The sequence below is a fragment of the Orbicella faveolata genome, unplaced genomic scaffold, assembly GCF_042242905.1.
Source record: "Orbicella faveolata isolate gen_17 unplaced genomic scaffold, um_ofav_v1 contig_47, whole genome shotgun sequence".
Taxonomy (NCBI): Eukaryota; Metazoa; Cnidaria; class Anthozoa; order Scleractinia; family Merulinidae; genus Orbicella; species Orbicella faveolata.
The window spans coordinates 8,131,365-8,146,055 of NW_028301577.1; the positions used below are offsets into that span (position 1 = coordinate 8,131,365).

General features: G+C 37.3%; 1 protein-coding gene across 1 annotated transcript; it reads right to left on the reverse strand.

Annotated features, from left to right (window-relative positions):
* Positions 1 to 70: 70 nt before the first annotated feature.
* Positions 71 to 14,685, reverse strand: LOC110069214 (poly(A)-specific ribonuclease PNLDC1-like). Its single transcript, XM_089279243.1, has 23 exons — positions 14,527 to 14,685; positions 13,436 to 13,487; positions 12,792 to 12,865; positions 12,620 to 12,659; positions 12,298 to 12,373; positions 11,338 to 11,385; positions 10,767 to 10,805; positions 9,907 to 9,974; positions 8,881 to 8,981; positions 8,235 to 8,314; positions 7,785 to 7,867; positions 7,356 to 7,416; positions 6,618 to 6,687; positions 6,343 to 6,434; positions 5,749 to 5,813; positions 4,892 to 4,959; positions 4,726 to 4,779; positions 4,345 to 4,387; positions 4,024 to 4,120; positions 3,146 to 3,235; positions 2,864 to 2,952; positions 1,755 to 1,853; positions 71 to 807 (listed from the first exon to the last, which is right to left on the reverse strand). The coding sequence occupies exons 1-23, from the start codon at positions 14,606 to 14,608 to the stop codon at positions 744 to 746; spliced, it is 1,635 nt and encodes a 544-aa protein (XP_089135369.1). The 5' UTR covers positions 14,609 to 14,685; the 3' UTR covers positions 71 to 743.
* Between the last annotated feature and the right edge of the window lie 6 nt (positions 14,686 to 14,691).

Sequence of the window (14,691 nt, forward strand, 5' to 3'; positions counted from 1 at the left end):
CCCCAACTCACCGAGGTTCAAATTTTAGTGAAAACAGCAACAAATAAACAAAACAACATTACACTGAAAATGCAGAAAACACACGAGGTTTTATTTAGAAAACGTTCTACTATAAAACTAACGCAAACGGCTGCAACATGCGAGAATTCATTCACAGTACGGTAAAATAAATATTATGTAAATGAGTTTCGGGATTATCCGATCTTAAGCCAGTGTCTTAAGAGACGAAATTCTCATCACTCTGTTTTGTTAGTTTGCATGCAGTAAGTTCTATTCTCATAGAGATGAAAAGGCATTAGAGATAAAAGAAAATTCAACTATAGCAAAAATGTAACTTCCCAACGAAACAGTTCCTCATCTTTGGGCGAAATAAATCCCCGTATCCCCGTAACTTTAAAGAGAACACATTTCGCTCGCTTCGTTTTGCTTGTTTAATCGAAGTTTGATCGTTACAGAACTAAAAAGACGTTAGAGATAAAAGAAAATTCATTTAACGCGAAAATGAAATTTCCCAAGGAAATAATGAACACTATGTTTAGCCACCTTTGTTTGAAATTATTCCTTGTAGAGACGAAATCTTTATTGCTAGTACATACGAAGTTAGAGAAACCGTAGAAGAAATTTAAGTTATTGAAAATAGGATTTATGAAAAAAACATCACACAACAGCTTGGTTCGAAACTTTTTCCACCCGACCCCGACCAGTAATTACTGAATGTTTTCTTTCGATTAATAAATTAACTGCTATGTCCAAGATTTCCATAAATACACTGCGACAGCCGAGAGGACCACAGCGGTTCCGCTGCACCTAGCAAATAAATAGAAAATAAAACAATATTGTCGGCTTGGAAAGATAGAAAACAGCGTCTATTTTGGGCATATTGTTGCCTTAACAAAAAAAAAAGAACGTTGGATTCACAAGCTATAAATTAATCCACCGGAAAAAAGTCGGCAGCTGAAAGTTAAAATTTTATCAAACGTGATATTCCACACGATTAGATTGAATTCTTTTTTCTTCCGTGTTTATAAAAGCAGTTGTTCTTCGATCTCTGCACGTTTTAGTTTTTAAGGTTTTTCCGACGAAGCAACACGCTACTTTTAGGTATACATTCTTCCTGGTAACTGCTAAATCGAAGGATCTTGTCCTTGTCCAAGAGCCTGTCCTAGAAATGAACATTTCGCTTTCGTGGGCAGCTGTAGTATTTTAAAGTCATTATCATCTCTGTACCAGAGAAAACACCTGCCCACATAAGACAACAACTAGGGAAATAAGTTTCAGATCTATGATAATAATGGACCGCAAAATAAGGAATTCGTGCGTTTTAAAACTGCTACCAATGAATATTTTGTGCAAGGCACGCAGTAAGGTTTTCTTTTACTTTCCTTTATTGCCGACAAAATAGAATAAATGTTAACTGAGAATCGTCTATCTTTTTCCAATTGAATTTGAATTTACGTTTCGTAGAGGGGAATTTGAAAAAGCGAAACGTTTTTCGCTCTACGACTCTACGATACACATAATCTGCTTCAGCCCATAGGTGAACACAAATGCTATCACAGTTTCGCTTTTTGCACGAAAGAGTCGCCACATGAAAAAAAAAAAAAACAACAACAACAACAACCACAACAACCACCAACCAACTCTTCTTAAAATAGACAAAAACAGAAAGACCCCATAAGCTTTCGTTTTCCCCTCGGCTCCGGCTCTCCTTAATATCTCGGTGGATGTTCAGTATTATTTAGTCTCTTACTTACCACAGAGCTATTTTTATCTGGGGCGAATCTAAAAATGAGTTGTATGGTCGAACACTCAGCGTCTTGTGCCGTCTGAAGGTCCGTAAAACATCTTTTGCTCTAATAAAAAAAAAAAGAGTTACAAATAAATTTCATGGAATTAAAGAAAACTGAACATGAAATAAGATCACTTCCTTGGAGGCTTTAAGAACGACTTCAGCCCCAGCCCCACCCAGTGGGGCTTCCGAACGCGCATCAGGGTGGGAGTGAAGCAATCGTTTTTACCGGAAGACCGGCTACTTCAGGACGGCTGCAACGAAATCTAAGATTGTGTAGCATCGCTGTACCTTTTTACTACGCGCACTAGCAGTACACAGTACTGCACTCAAATATATTTTAAGAGACTTATTGAGCGTTTGTCTTTCCTGGAAATGAAACCTATCTTTGGTCGTGTTCTGTTGGGATCAACCGTTCCAACCGTAACAGGTTTGGGTTCATAAGGTTGATGTTTCTCAGTAGAACACTTTCGGTTGAAACGCGGCAATTCTTTGGAATATTCCGTACCAAGAAATTATGATCCTGGTCTAAGCAAATATGCACGAAGACGACCTTAGGGCAAATCGGTTTGGGTTCATAAGGTTGACGTTTCTTAGTGGAACACTTTCGGTTGAAACGCGACAATTCTTGGGAATAGTCCGTACCAAGAGATTATGATCCTGGTCTAAGCAAATATGCACGAAGACGACCTTAGGGCTAACTTCAAAATTGCCAGTCTCATGATTGCAAATATCCGAAAGCACATTCAATTCCTGGTAACGTAATAGCAACGCTTTCTAATTGATCTGATGTTTCGAGGAAGAGTTAGAAATATTACTGAAAAATTCAGTTCCCAAGAACACTTAAGAAAGGAAACCGACGGTTATGCGACTTTAAAGCTCAAAATTTTTCAGTGAACTGAGGAGCGCACATGCTTAACTGCAAGTTTCAAAGTTTTCTTGTTAAAGAAGATTTTCTGGTTGTTACCCAGAAATTTAGTGCGAGGTGAGTCAGATGTACCCCAGCTTCAAAATGAAGATCTGTTCAACATAATCAAGGTTAACTGCCCTTCATTAGAGTGCTAATCCTCTCACCTTCTGTGCTGAGCAACAGCGACCAGTGCATGTTGCGAGTCCAAAATTTTCACATCCACTGAACCAAACTGCGAGAACTCTTGCGCTAACTGTAACAGGCAAAAAAAAAAATATTAGTGTTACAACTGACGACTTAGAGTGAGTTGTGAGGAGAGTAAAGCCCGTTCTCCGTCGTTATTTCTCTCCGTAAAAACTTCACACCCAAAAAAACACAGGGTAAACAGGGCAAAATAGCGACTGATTATTTTACAATAGTTCCATCTATTCTACTTCAGCACGCACCGTCCTAGCAACAAGCGGCTTCTTCTTAACTTTAGACGTTACGTAAAGCCACTGTGGACGAACAGAGGGTGGGTCCGGACCAGTTAGGTTCTGAGAAGAAGAGAAAGAGAGAATGAATTGTTTCTTTACGATGTAACGAAAGATTATTTCTTCGTCACTAGAACTTGTATTCCTTATAACATATAGAGAGCGGTTTTTCAATTGATTGTCGAAAGTAATCAGACAATTACTTTGGTTTTGGTTTTGGTTTCACTACGGCGCGAGATTGGTTGGGTAGTCTAATTGGTAGTTTAGTATTGGTTTGGTTTTGGTTAAACGGCCCTCAATTTTTTTGAAACCGCTCTATCAAGGTTACATTGCACGTTGTTTCCTTTTTCCTTTGCAATTTTGTTTTTAGTTTCAGGTTTTCAAAGAGGTTTGCTAATTTTAAACACAGCAAGTGTATCCATATCATGCGACAGAAATTATGCTGTATGTTACTCGTTTTGTTTCATTTCTCAGAACGGAGTATTGGACATGTTCAAGTACTGTATTTATTTTAAAGCTTGATGGAAAAAACGAGACGAAAGATCAAAAAATTTCGCTTATGTAACTGACGATATGTTCTTAAATATCACGCTCGACGTTTTTATGTAAAAGCTCCTCAGTTTTTTACATTTTCAGCAGGAGAGCAACTGGTTTTCAAAGGCGGGCAAACCTTTTAAAACTGAAAATCTTTAAAAGAAAAACTTTCTTCCAGACGATCAAACCAGGCGGGCAAAATCACCCTTACAGCCGATCAGTTTGCCCAGTGCTTGGTCCGCAATGAAACCTCTGATTATATTGAAGAAAAAAAAACAGAGTGCATGTATTATAATCAAGGGTCATAAGATACATACCACGTGCTGTACTCGTGCTCTGCTCAGGTGAATTAGATTCTCGAACGGTTTGAGCACGCGAAGAAACTTGGAGAAGGGTAGCGGACCTTCTGGAGGCCTGAGTAAACACAGAGAAGCACCAATAACAGTTATACAGTTTGTAACCAAGAGATAAATGTCAATTTTCCTTAAAAAATGCCTTACATTTCTTTTGGTATTAGCGGTCAGAACTTGGTGGAACATCAGAACAATATTCCTTAGTTCGTGGTTTTCGTAATTCTCTCATCCGTCTGATTGACAATTATAGAAATTCTAAGGAAAAATACGATTTTGATCACTTACTTTGATACCTTATAGGCTAGGATATGGGCCATCCGTAGGAACACTGTTGAAAACACATTCAAGAAATATAAGCTCTTGTAATGACACTGGACCTTGGCACACAGCGATAAATTTGAAACAGAAATTTCAAAAATTAGCCGTTGTGGTTCACTTTCTCCAGACAACGCAGAATTTGGTCATTTCACGTTGTTGTTTTGCCAAGGACAGCAAAGAAATGTACCAAGAATTACAACGCACGTGCACAACCATAGTTCTGCTCATTAAACCTTTTGTTTAGCGACGTTCCCGTTGCCGTTTGTACCGTTGCGGTTTTCATAAACTCCCTATTATCGTAATTCCTACAAAGTCTGAGAAACAAACAAATACTTGATAAGTACTGACCGAAACCGGAGAGGAATGAATCGTACCCAGCCTCGTGTGGCATTTTCTCGTCAACTGCAACATCAGAAGAGGAAATAGCAAGTTCGTGAGCATTTTAAACTCAACGATAAATGAATGTAGGATGGGGCATGATGTCTTGTCTTTAGATAACGCCTGATATACTCACCATATCTGTAGCATTTCTCTGCAAATGGTATTGATGGTGCATAAAGTGCAAAATATTGGGAATCCTTGCTGAAAACAAGAAGGAAGGAAAAAGAAGACAGAAAAACAAATAAATACAAGGACGGCGCATTAAAGTAGTTTGCAGGTGGTTAAATTACAGCACCAACAAGAACAAAAACGGTGGACAGAATACCCTCCCTCGGCGTTCCGAAGATAAGCCCCTCCCCTTCCAAGGGTCATGGTGACCCGTTTCTCGAGGGTCCCGAAAAGTTGTCGATGCTGAAAAGCCGTAGCAAAATCTCAATCAATCCTTATGACTACATGGCTGTTTTATTCACATATTCTTAATACGAAGAGAGGTGCCCTTTATACAAGAAGTTTCAGGAGTGTACAACTCTCAGTTTTTAGATACGGATTAATTAAAAATGGCTTTGCGGGCCCGAAAAGTTTGCGGGGGTTTCGAGAAACGGGGACCCGGTCTCCCAAATCGTAGACAAAATATTTCCGATAATCAATCCACCCTCCCTCTACCCTAATATAAGCCCATAGGCTGTTTAGATAGAGCTCTTAAAGAAAGATGTATCTTTTCCCATTATAAAGCGTTTAGGATTTCATGTCGTTAGAGTTTGTTCAGTGAAGTGAAGGCAAAATTCATTTAACGGCAGTAGAACGTTTTTTTTGCTTTAACCAAGTGAAACTATTCTAAACACTTGTGGTTGGTTTCCACTCAATTAGCATAACGGGGCCTGGATTTCAATTCTCTCACGCACCTTAACTTTCCTTCGTCCTGGTTTTCACTTGGCCCGGGCTTAAAAGATCAGCAACTAGATTGCTATCAAAATAAGCCTACCACCTTACCTTGAAAGCGCAGCGTGAAGCCTTTCTAAGTTCGTATCATCAAGGAAATTACATTGTGATAAAGCCTGCAGGAAAAACACAATTGGCGTTTAAGTGCATGATTTAATGAGGAACCGTCGGACTTCTTATTACGAACGTCTATATTTAATCTACTTCCCGGCTGAACTCTCCCTTCCCCGCGCTATATAGGGGTTGAACCCAGGCATGAGAAGAGAGTCCAGGATAACTTATTTCTAGTTTTCCAGTAAAATTTTCGCGTCAGTCGACTTCTTCCAGTTTCTTTAGATTCCGAGCGAATATCTGCTTTTTCTTCGAAAGTATGTTTTCTTTGAGTTGACCTAGCCGGCAGTTTAATGAACAAGGTCGGAACTGAAATTATTGCTCGTCCTTATCCTTACCCTTAGAATTTCAGTTTTAAGAAAAACTCCCAGTCTTTAAGATTTGAAGGTTAAAATGAGTAGTTGAAAAACGGTATACTTACATTTTTGAAAGAGAAAATAACTATCTGACAGCCGCCATAATTCGCTGAGGTGAGTTATCTATCTCGCCATCAAGTCGACCGACAATTTATCAAGTGTTTCCACAGGGACTTACCGGATTCCTTCTTATTTCAAAAGCAATGAACTTTGTGTCATGAATCAGAGGAAATAGCCTGTGAAGCTCGGATTTGAAGTCCTTAAAACTATCTGGAGGATAAACAAAACAAAATGGAAAACAGGTTAGACAGGTTAGGTCGCTATATGAACTGGAAACAACATGGCATATATATATATACTAGAAATGCCACAAAACAGGCTTGTCTGGAATCAGGCAAAACAGGTCCATCATGATAAGGAGCAAAACCCCATCTGAGGAGGAGCACATGTTACCTGGTAATGGTTTGTAAAATTTCTCGTAGGTCAGTAACAGGTCCGTCAAAACATTGTGTCCCACAAGAGGCTGACAGAAACAGAAAGAAGCAAATCGATTTAATGTTGAAACCTAATATCGCTGCCGGGAAAACGGCTCTTTTCATTTATAGGTTATTATTCCTGGCAAGTGAGCCAATCTAAAAGTTGTAAAGACTATTTCAAGTATTTTTTCCGCCATAAGTATTTCTGTTTTTGAAGAGAATAATCTGTGGGTTCCTTCTGCTAGTGGACTTCGAATTCTCTCAAAATAATTGTAGCATTTTCCTTAATATTTTTTGTTTATTCTGCGCCTTGGGCTTTATTGGAAGGATTAAAGTAACCTTGCTCATAGGGTAAAATTGCGAATTCTTCATAAATTTCTTCAAATCGCATTAAATACAGAGTATCTGGGAAAGTGATGCAAAACGACGAGTAGCATATGAAATAGGGAAAAAGAGTTGAAAATATGACGTGCAGTGGAGTATTATTGACAAACTTGGAGTTGTTTGGAAATGTGATAAAACACTGTCTAAAGTATTTTACATATCTTCTACATCCAAACTAGCACTAAGAGGTCAACGGAGAAATCTTACAATACATATCAATCTTGTTAACTAAGAATATATTTCTGAACGCCATCGCCGTAATGATTTCTTTTTTCGCTTCACCTCATGAATTATAAATGACTTTCAAAAAACGTACTTTACATGTACATACCTTTTCACACGTTGCTAGAACTTGGAAAACTCTAGAAAAACCAACCATGGCATTTATGATTCTGTGGAAGAGAATATAAGACACAATGTTAGATATGCAAACTAACTGGAAAATACACTGTAAAATCACACCTTGCAGAGATGACAATCCTGCTGGACTGTCTATTATGACAATGTCGTTATCTTAAATTCTTAAAATTCTTATTTTTTTTTACATTAGGGGTGTAGACTGTCATTAAAAAGTGTTTTTATTTTTTCTTTCTTGAACGTTAATTTCCATCTCACTGTCAAATACTGATATGTCTAGTTTTGAAAGTTTGAAGTTACTTTTCCAACTTTACTTCAAATTTATCCAGTGACAGTTTCAAGGTTGCTTTTATCCATATAAAAATAACCTCAGGGCTTATCATCGATTATCAGGATTTCTTACTTTTCTTGTTCTTGAGTAAGAAGATCTGAGTTACTTCCTTGATCACATTCATCATCCTCTGTGGGCAGTTTTGTGACAAGCACCTAAAGTGTTAATCAAAATTGAAATGAAATGAAATCTCAGAGACCTTCAGTAAAAATGAAAAATCTCCTTCCTTCCTTTTCTGCTTGGATGGGACATAAAACTAAAAGCCATCTAAAACAAACGGATTTTTCAAAGACATGAAAAAAGGCAGGGATCCTCATCCATATCAAAAAGTGTTATTTCAATAACAAAACAACTAAGTAAATGCTCTTCATGGTTTTTATCACAATAACTAGACTTTGAGCTCAAGTTCCCATAAATCATACCTCTTGACCCACGGTGTTAGGAATTTTGCAAGTTATATATAATATATTTGTACTAAAAATTTTGATACCACTAAGATCTCCATCTGCTGTGATTATTTACCTTAAACTGTTTCTTGGTCTGGTATTTAATCCCAGGAAATCTTGTTCTTACTTCCTCAAGGAGAAGATACTGGGCTTGACCTAAAATAAATTAATGTCGAAATGAAATTCCTCTACAGGTTCAGAAAAATGAACATGTCTGCTCTAAACGTCTGATATCCTAAATTCCATTCACATGCTTCACTCAACAAGCATTGCCATTAGCATATATAAATTGAAGTGGGGTGTGTGCAAAACATTAAAAGACTTACGGTAACTAGTAATGTTCAACGAAACAAGCCTGCTTTTGGAGTAAATGACCAGAGGAGACAGCAGAAATTTAAGCTACTGCAAGGTGCTCATTTTGTCCTGCTGAACTTACTTTATTAAAATGTGTTTATAATTTGAAATTTTAAAACATTAATTTTGTTTAAGTAGACATAATGATAGATGCGAATGCAGCCATAACACTACTGGAAAAAAGACCTGAAAAAATTTTCATGCTTTGAACGGGATTTGCATTCGCATCTATCATCATGTCTACACTTAATTGTTACTGTTGGACGTCGATTACTATGGAATTTGTTTTAAGGTTCACAAGTATAGAAATATTACCGCCACTTATGGAAGAATGCATAATTTCAAAGCATAGGTATATGCTAACTTACAACTGCCAAGATTTAACTCAATTTTGTCTCCCTCCTTTGCTGATGAAACCCATTCCTCTATCTTTGCACAACATCTTTCCAGAATATCTTCATCTATTTGCCTATGAAGAAATTTGTTGATGTACTGTTTAACCAAATTATGCCACTGCAGAAAACAGGCCATTTTACAAAAGGGACAAAATATTTGGCCCCCAAAGGAAGGTCTGGGATGTGAGCCCACATCATATTGGTGAGAGGGGAACCTTCTCACAACTGTCTCATCCCTACATCCCCTGCTGGAGCATATATAGGGTTTGGCAAAGTGGGGATCAGAGAATTGAAGGGGTGCATAGAAAAAAGCCTTAAGTGGCTCTTGATCTCATGCTAAATTCTCCTTTTTTCACAGAATGAAGTGGAAAGCAATTTGCTAAGAGAATCTTCCAGTCTATCAGATGTCACTTGGGGGATCTGGGGGGATTTTGAAATTTAGGTCCTCAGAAAAGTGATTTACAAACTTGTTTTGAGGGATGATTGTTGGCTGTTTAATATTTTTTGAAATCATCTCTGTTTGGAGCTGCATTTAGGTATTTACAATAATCAAGACCAATTTGGGAAATAAAACTAAAATTACAGTATATTAATTGGTATCTACTCTGGGAATACAAATATAAATACAAAATTTAATACAAATGAGATCAACAAGAAACATTCTTTGAGGTTTTTGGTCTGCAAATCTCTGAATGACAGCATCACAATCCACTGGCTTTTCAATGCTCATTAGCACCAAGCCAGAGAGTCTCCTCCTTCTCATTGCAGTCTGCAGGTTGTCTTGTAACAGTTTATAAACTTAACACTACAGATTAGTCACGTGCCACTTCAGAACCTGTAATTTCATTCACTCCCTGTTTCATGTGCTTCTTTTTTTAAAAGGACTAGGTTCATTGTCTCTGTTGATTGTTTTATTGTTTTCACAGCCATTCCTAATAATCTAGTCTTCTGAGGGTGAATAGCACCCTTAAGCAAAGTCATGTTTTACATTGTAAATACCTTAATGTTTGTGACTGGAAAGTTGTATACAAATCACCATTTGTGTGATATTTTTTGACCAATGCCACCTGAAAATAAAGGAGACAAGTATGGTTTTACAAGTAGCTACCGACAGGAAAAAAACTATAATATCACAGCTGTAAGTGATCAACATTGCAAAGATCTTTGAGCATTGATGTACTCTGTCTGTAGGAGGTGCATTAGTCTAAAAGTTGGTGCACTGGAGTCCTGTGTCTGGTCACTTCACCATCAGGGCATCTTGTCTCCTAACAGCAACAAGGATATAAACTAGTGTACTTAGAGTAGTCAAGGAGAATTAGCTGTGGTGTTGGTATTTTACGTAAATCTCTTGACATAAGACTTCAGCTAAACTATCAAACAATTAAATCCAACGTCATGTTTACCAAACAATGGTTGCTTTCAAACCTTGATGTTGCATGAGAATTTTTGAATAGTTAGTCAGGACTTGAGAGAAACAAAAGAACACAAGTTGAACCCACATTAAAATTTGTCCCACAACACGAGCTGTGTGAGTTATACATTCAGCTAAACAAAGTAGAACACATTTCAATCTCTTTGGGCTGTGGTTTAGTGTTAATAAAATAATTTGGTGCCGAGGGAACTTCACATGGTGGCAAGGTGGCTTTCATGGTGGCAAGTTCACTGGTGGTAAGACTCCTTAGAGGTGAAGTGACCTTACTGTAATTCTGGAATCCGGATGAAGATAAGAGAAAGCATGGGTACAAGCAAGGCTAAACAAAGGCTTATCATGTGTTGAGTTCTTGGGAAAGAAATGTACCCCTGTAGCTCTCATAGTACCTCTATCCACCCTGGAAAATTGCAGTTGATTAATCCTTTACCTGGTCATTATTCAAGAAAGGAATTCCATTGTAAATAAACTGTAGAATAATGAAAGATAAAAACCATTTTTAGGCAAGGAACTATTCCTTCCAGTCCATACATTGCAAATACTGCAAACAGGTAGTTAAAGGAACTATGTCAATAACCAGTGTCTTGAAAAAAGAATTGGACATTTTGTCTAGTTTGACATTTGTATTCTTAATTTTGTCTCAGTCTTTTGCAGTCAAAGCCATCATTGTTTATCTTTCTAGTGTGTTACTTACCTGGGAGGGAGGAAAGGGAGGGGCAGAAACAGCACAAATACTTCAGAAACCTGAGCCCTATAAACACTTGACATCTGCAGCTTAAAGGGCTCCCCCACAATACCATACAGTAATGCGAGCCTCCTTGAAAGAGTGTCTTGATTTCAACTTAGCCTAATACATTTAGCCCCATTTTGTGATATTGAAGCTCTTAGTATAAAAAACGACTTAAAATGTATGATATGCTCCTTTACAAGGAGCTTGAAACTTGGGCTGCAAGGAAGTAGGAAGATAATGAACTTAAGAAATCGTCTTATTTTAACAATACCTTATTGAAGTCAAAGTTGTGCTGGCATAAAAATTGCAGACTTGATGCCTGGAAAGAAATAACAAGATCTCAGATCAGTCTCAACGATTATTTAATAACATTTATCATATAAAATTTAGTGGTATACCGAGTGGTAGCATGTCAATAAAAACAACATCCCACAAGTGAGGATTTCATTTTTATTGACACATGACTGTGTGATATCATCTTTCATATCATTTTTGTCTCTTAACTGTCTTAAATTTCTTTGTGTATGATCGAAACGTCTTCAGATCTTCCTCGGAAGTCCTAGGCAATCCTCAGCAATCCTTGGCTTCAGCAATCTTCAGAAATTTTTGGAAAATGTCCAGAAACGTTTCTCTGGCCTTCAGACAACTATTGGAGAATCTTCAGAAATCTTTGTAAAGTGGTCACAAATCTTCAGAAAATCACCAAAAATATTCTTATGTATTATAATGATAATTTTAGATAATAACAAAATAAAATTACATGGTCACTTGGAGATATGAAATTGCTCTTCTCATGTTGGAAAATATTTCACTCGTTTGCTGTGGTCACTTGTGAAGTATTTTTCAACACTTGAAGAGAAATTTTGTATCTCCAGGCAGCCATGAACTATCCTCTATTTAATACTATACTAAATATTTCAGTGTGAAATAAATGTCTTCACTGTTGGAGAATATTCTGTGATAAAATAAACTTATGAGGACAGTTCAACCACGTCCAATGAAAGAAAAAGAACCATGAAGAGATAAGGAAACCATGGCTTATGATGAGTCAGAGACAGTTTAAATGGATGAACTAGGACAGTATCACTTATCAGTGTACTGCAATAAACAGATTCTTCCTGGAATCTGATAAACACTGAAACCATGTCCCTCTTTCTGCTTTTGGCAGAGAGGTTCTGCAATGCTCTTTACTGCCTATTTTAACATTTTCATAGAAGACAATAAAAATTACCTGACTCAAAAATCTTACATCTACAGGTCCAAAGGAATGAGGATACAAAAAGAAGTTATATGTATGTGCTACATATCTGTGGATGAAAAGAAAAGAGCAGCATTTAAGTGACAATGGCAAGGTTGATAATAAAGGTTCACAATAAATTATTATTAAGTTTAGAGCTATGCTAGATATAATATCATAATCTAAGTACATATACAAGTCATGTATTTTAAAGTCATATACATTGTATTATCATTATATTTTATTATCAGTATGTATGTCAATTAACCCCTTATAATATTAGAGAAAAGAAAGACTAAGTCTTGAAGGGGCATACTTGTTGGAATCCTCTTTTGACTGAACAAAAGCTGTCAACCCTGTGCAATAAAATAAGTTGAAAAAAAAAAACCATTATGGACTAATAATTAAATGTATGAGTCGTGAAGGAAGGCTAATAATTAAAAAAATATATTAAAAACAACATATTCAAGCAACTTAGCATAACTTACCAAACTGGTTGATCAGAAACTGAGAGGCAGTTTTCTTTAATTTTTTGTATCTTGTCTCAGGGTCGTCAAACAAGCTAGTATGTAAAATTCAGTACATTTCATGATCAAAATTACTGGTTGACATGTCAGAGGTGTTGTTTTAGGCACATTTAGCTCAGCAAGGTATTGAGAGAGTGAATACTTTGGAGAAAATTCATTTTGATCTTGAATAACTTCATGATTAGCAACCTTGGTTTAATTAAAAGCAGGATATAGGAACAATTTGTTGAAAAAGAAAAAAAGGAGCACATGGTTAAAATGTAGTGTTTATTGTATTATATGCCCAGAAAATAGCCATGCTCCTTCTATGAAGGATTTTTGACTTGAACTCCACCCACTCCCCCAACAATCCCTCTGCAAATTCCAGTTTGGCTAATACATTCCTTTAAAAACTTTTTGCTTTTGAGACCCCCATCCACTAGAATTTTCCAATAACCCTCCTTTGGGTGGGTGTGCATATTTTCTGGAAACTTGTACACATTTTGTGGGAAATATGCTTGTTGGAGAGAGGGTGCTAAACTGAATTATTGTGACATATGAGGTCATTTTATTACACAATCTAATTGCCTTTATAACATCAAGCGCTCAAAGAAAACATTTATCACCTTGGTTGAGAACTGTCAGTTGTATAGAGGCCGGTAAACTCTGTATCAATAGCTATAAAATATAGAGAAACAGTATTGGTGAGTCGCAGATATCATCTTTGGAGACCCAGAGGTAGTTAGTTAGGACAGGGGGAAATAAATTGGGAAAAAATTGAAGTGTTGAAGGTTTACAACATTTACGCCATTTAGGTAAAAGGTTTACGCCTTACTTGTAAACCATCGATGCTTCAATGTTTGCCCGATTTCCTCCCACCCCAACTACAGTAACTGCCCCTGGATCTCTGAGGATGAACAGATATGTATGGGCCCTGGGCCGGGTTGCTCGAAAGCCGGCTAACGCTAATCCAGGATTAAAAGTTAACCGAAGTAACAATTTTTCTTCTACAGAAATGTTTTTCACTGCTTATGTTTTGTGTAGTTTGAGATTACTCAAGCTCAAAACTGAAGGACAAACAAAATAAACAGAAAACCTAACCAAAAATGTACAAAAATGAAATCAAAATTCTCGCTAATCCTGGGTTAGCTTAATCAGGCTTTGAACAACCCCGCCCTGGACTCTATTTCGCTGTTTCTCTTTTTTTTTTTTTGTGGGGGGGGGGGGGGTGGTGGTGGTGCTGCAGTATTCCTTTGTGAGGGGATGGTGCTGCAGGTATACCTGTTGGAAATTAATGAGGGGAGCTCTAAAGCTGTATATTTAGTAAGGCCACAAATTGTCACCAAATCAAAGAATATCGGCCACTAAACCATAAATTACTATGAAAATGACTGGACTAACCAGAGGATGTGGTTCAAATTTGAATCACCCGTGATATTCAGCCTGGTACAGGACAGTACAAACGTCGGTTGTATCAATCCCCTCTCCCTCCCCTCTCAAAGGGAAACCTGATTTCAGGGATTTTTTCACCTTTTATAAACTTACCATTGTTCATCTTCATTCTGAATTATACTAGACTAAAACTGAGATCAATAAATCTACGCCATGCAAACAAAACTTGCAACGTGCGATGCACATCAGTCTGCTTAGTGACTGACATAGCAAATCCCTGCATGGTAGAGATACGCACTGTATCCTTTAGCTAACGCCTACACACCTACGAAGGCACTTTGCTCGATCGCTTCCTTAATCTCTGGAAATAGGTCCTCAAAGTTGTTCCGCACAACTTCGACCATCATCAACCAGGCGAATCACAATGGAACTGTAAAGACTGGTTGCTAATTCGAAGAGACCCGTATCACGTGACGAAGGTTTCGTTTTC

What these genes read in the sequence shown, in the direction of transcription:
- LOC110069214 (XM_089279243.1), bottom strand. Translation starts at nt 14,608, where the DNA reads ATGATGGTCGAAGTTGTGCGGAACAACTTTGAGGACCTATTTCCAGAG. An exon ending in ATGTAAGATTTTTGAGTCAG is followed by an intron (nt 11,386 to 12,297) that starts GTAATTTTTATT and finishes ATTTCTTTCCAG; the next exon opens with GCATCAAGTCTGCAATTTTT. An exon ending in AGAGAAATGCTACAGATATG is followed by an intron (nt 4,780 to 4,891) that starts GTGAGTATATCA and finishes CTGATGTTGCAG; the next exon opens with TTGACGAGAAAATGCCACAC.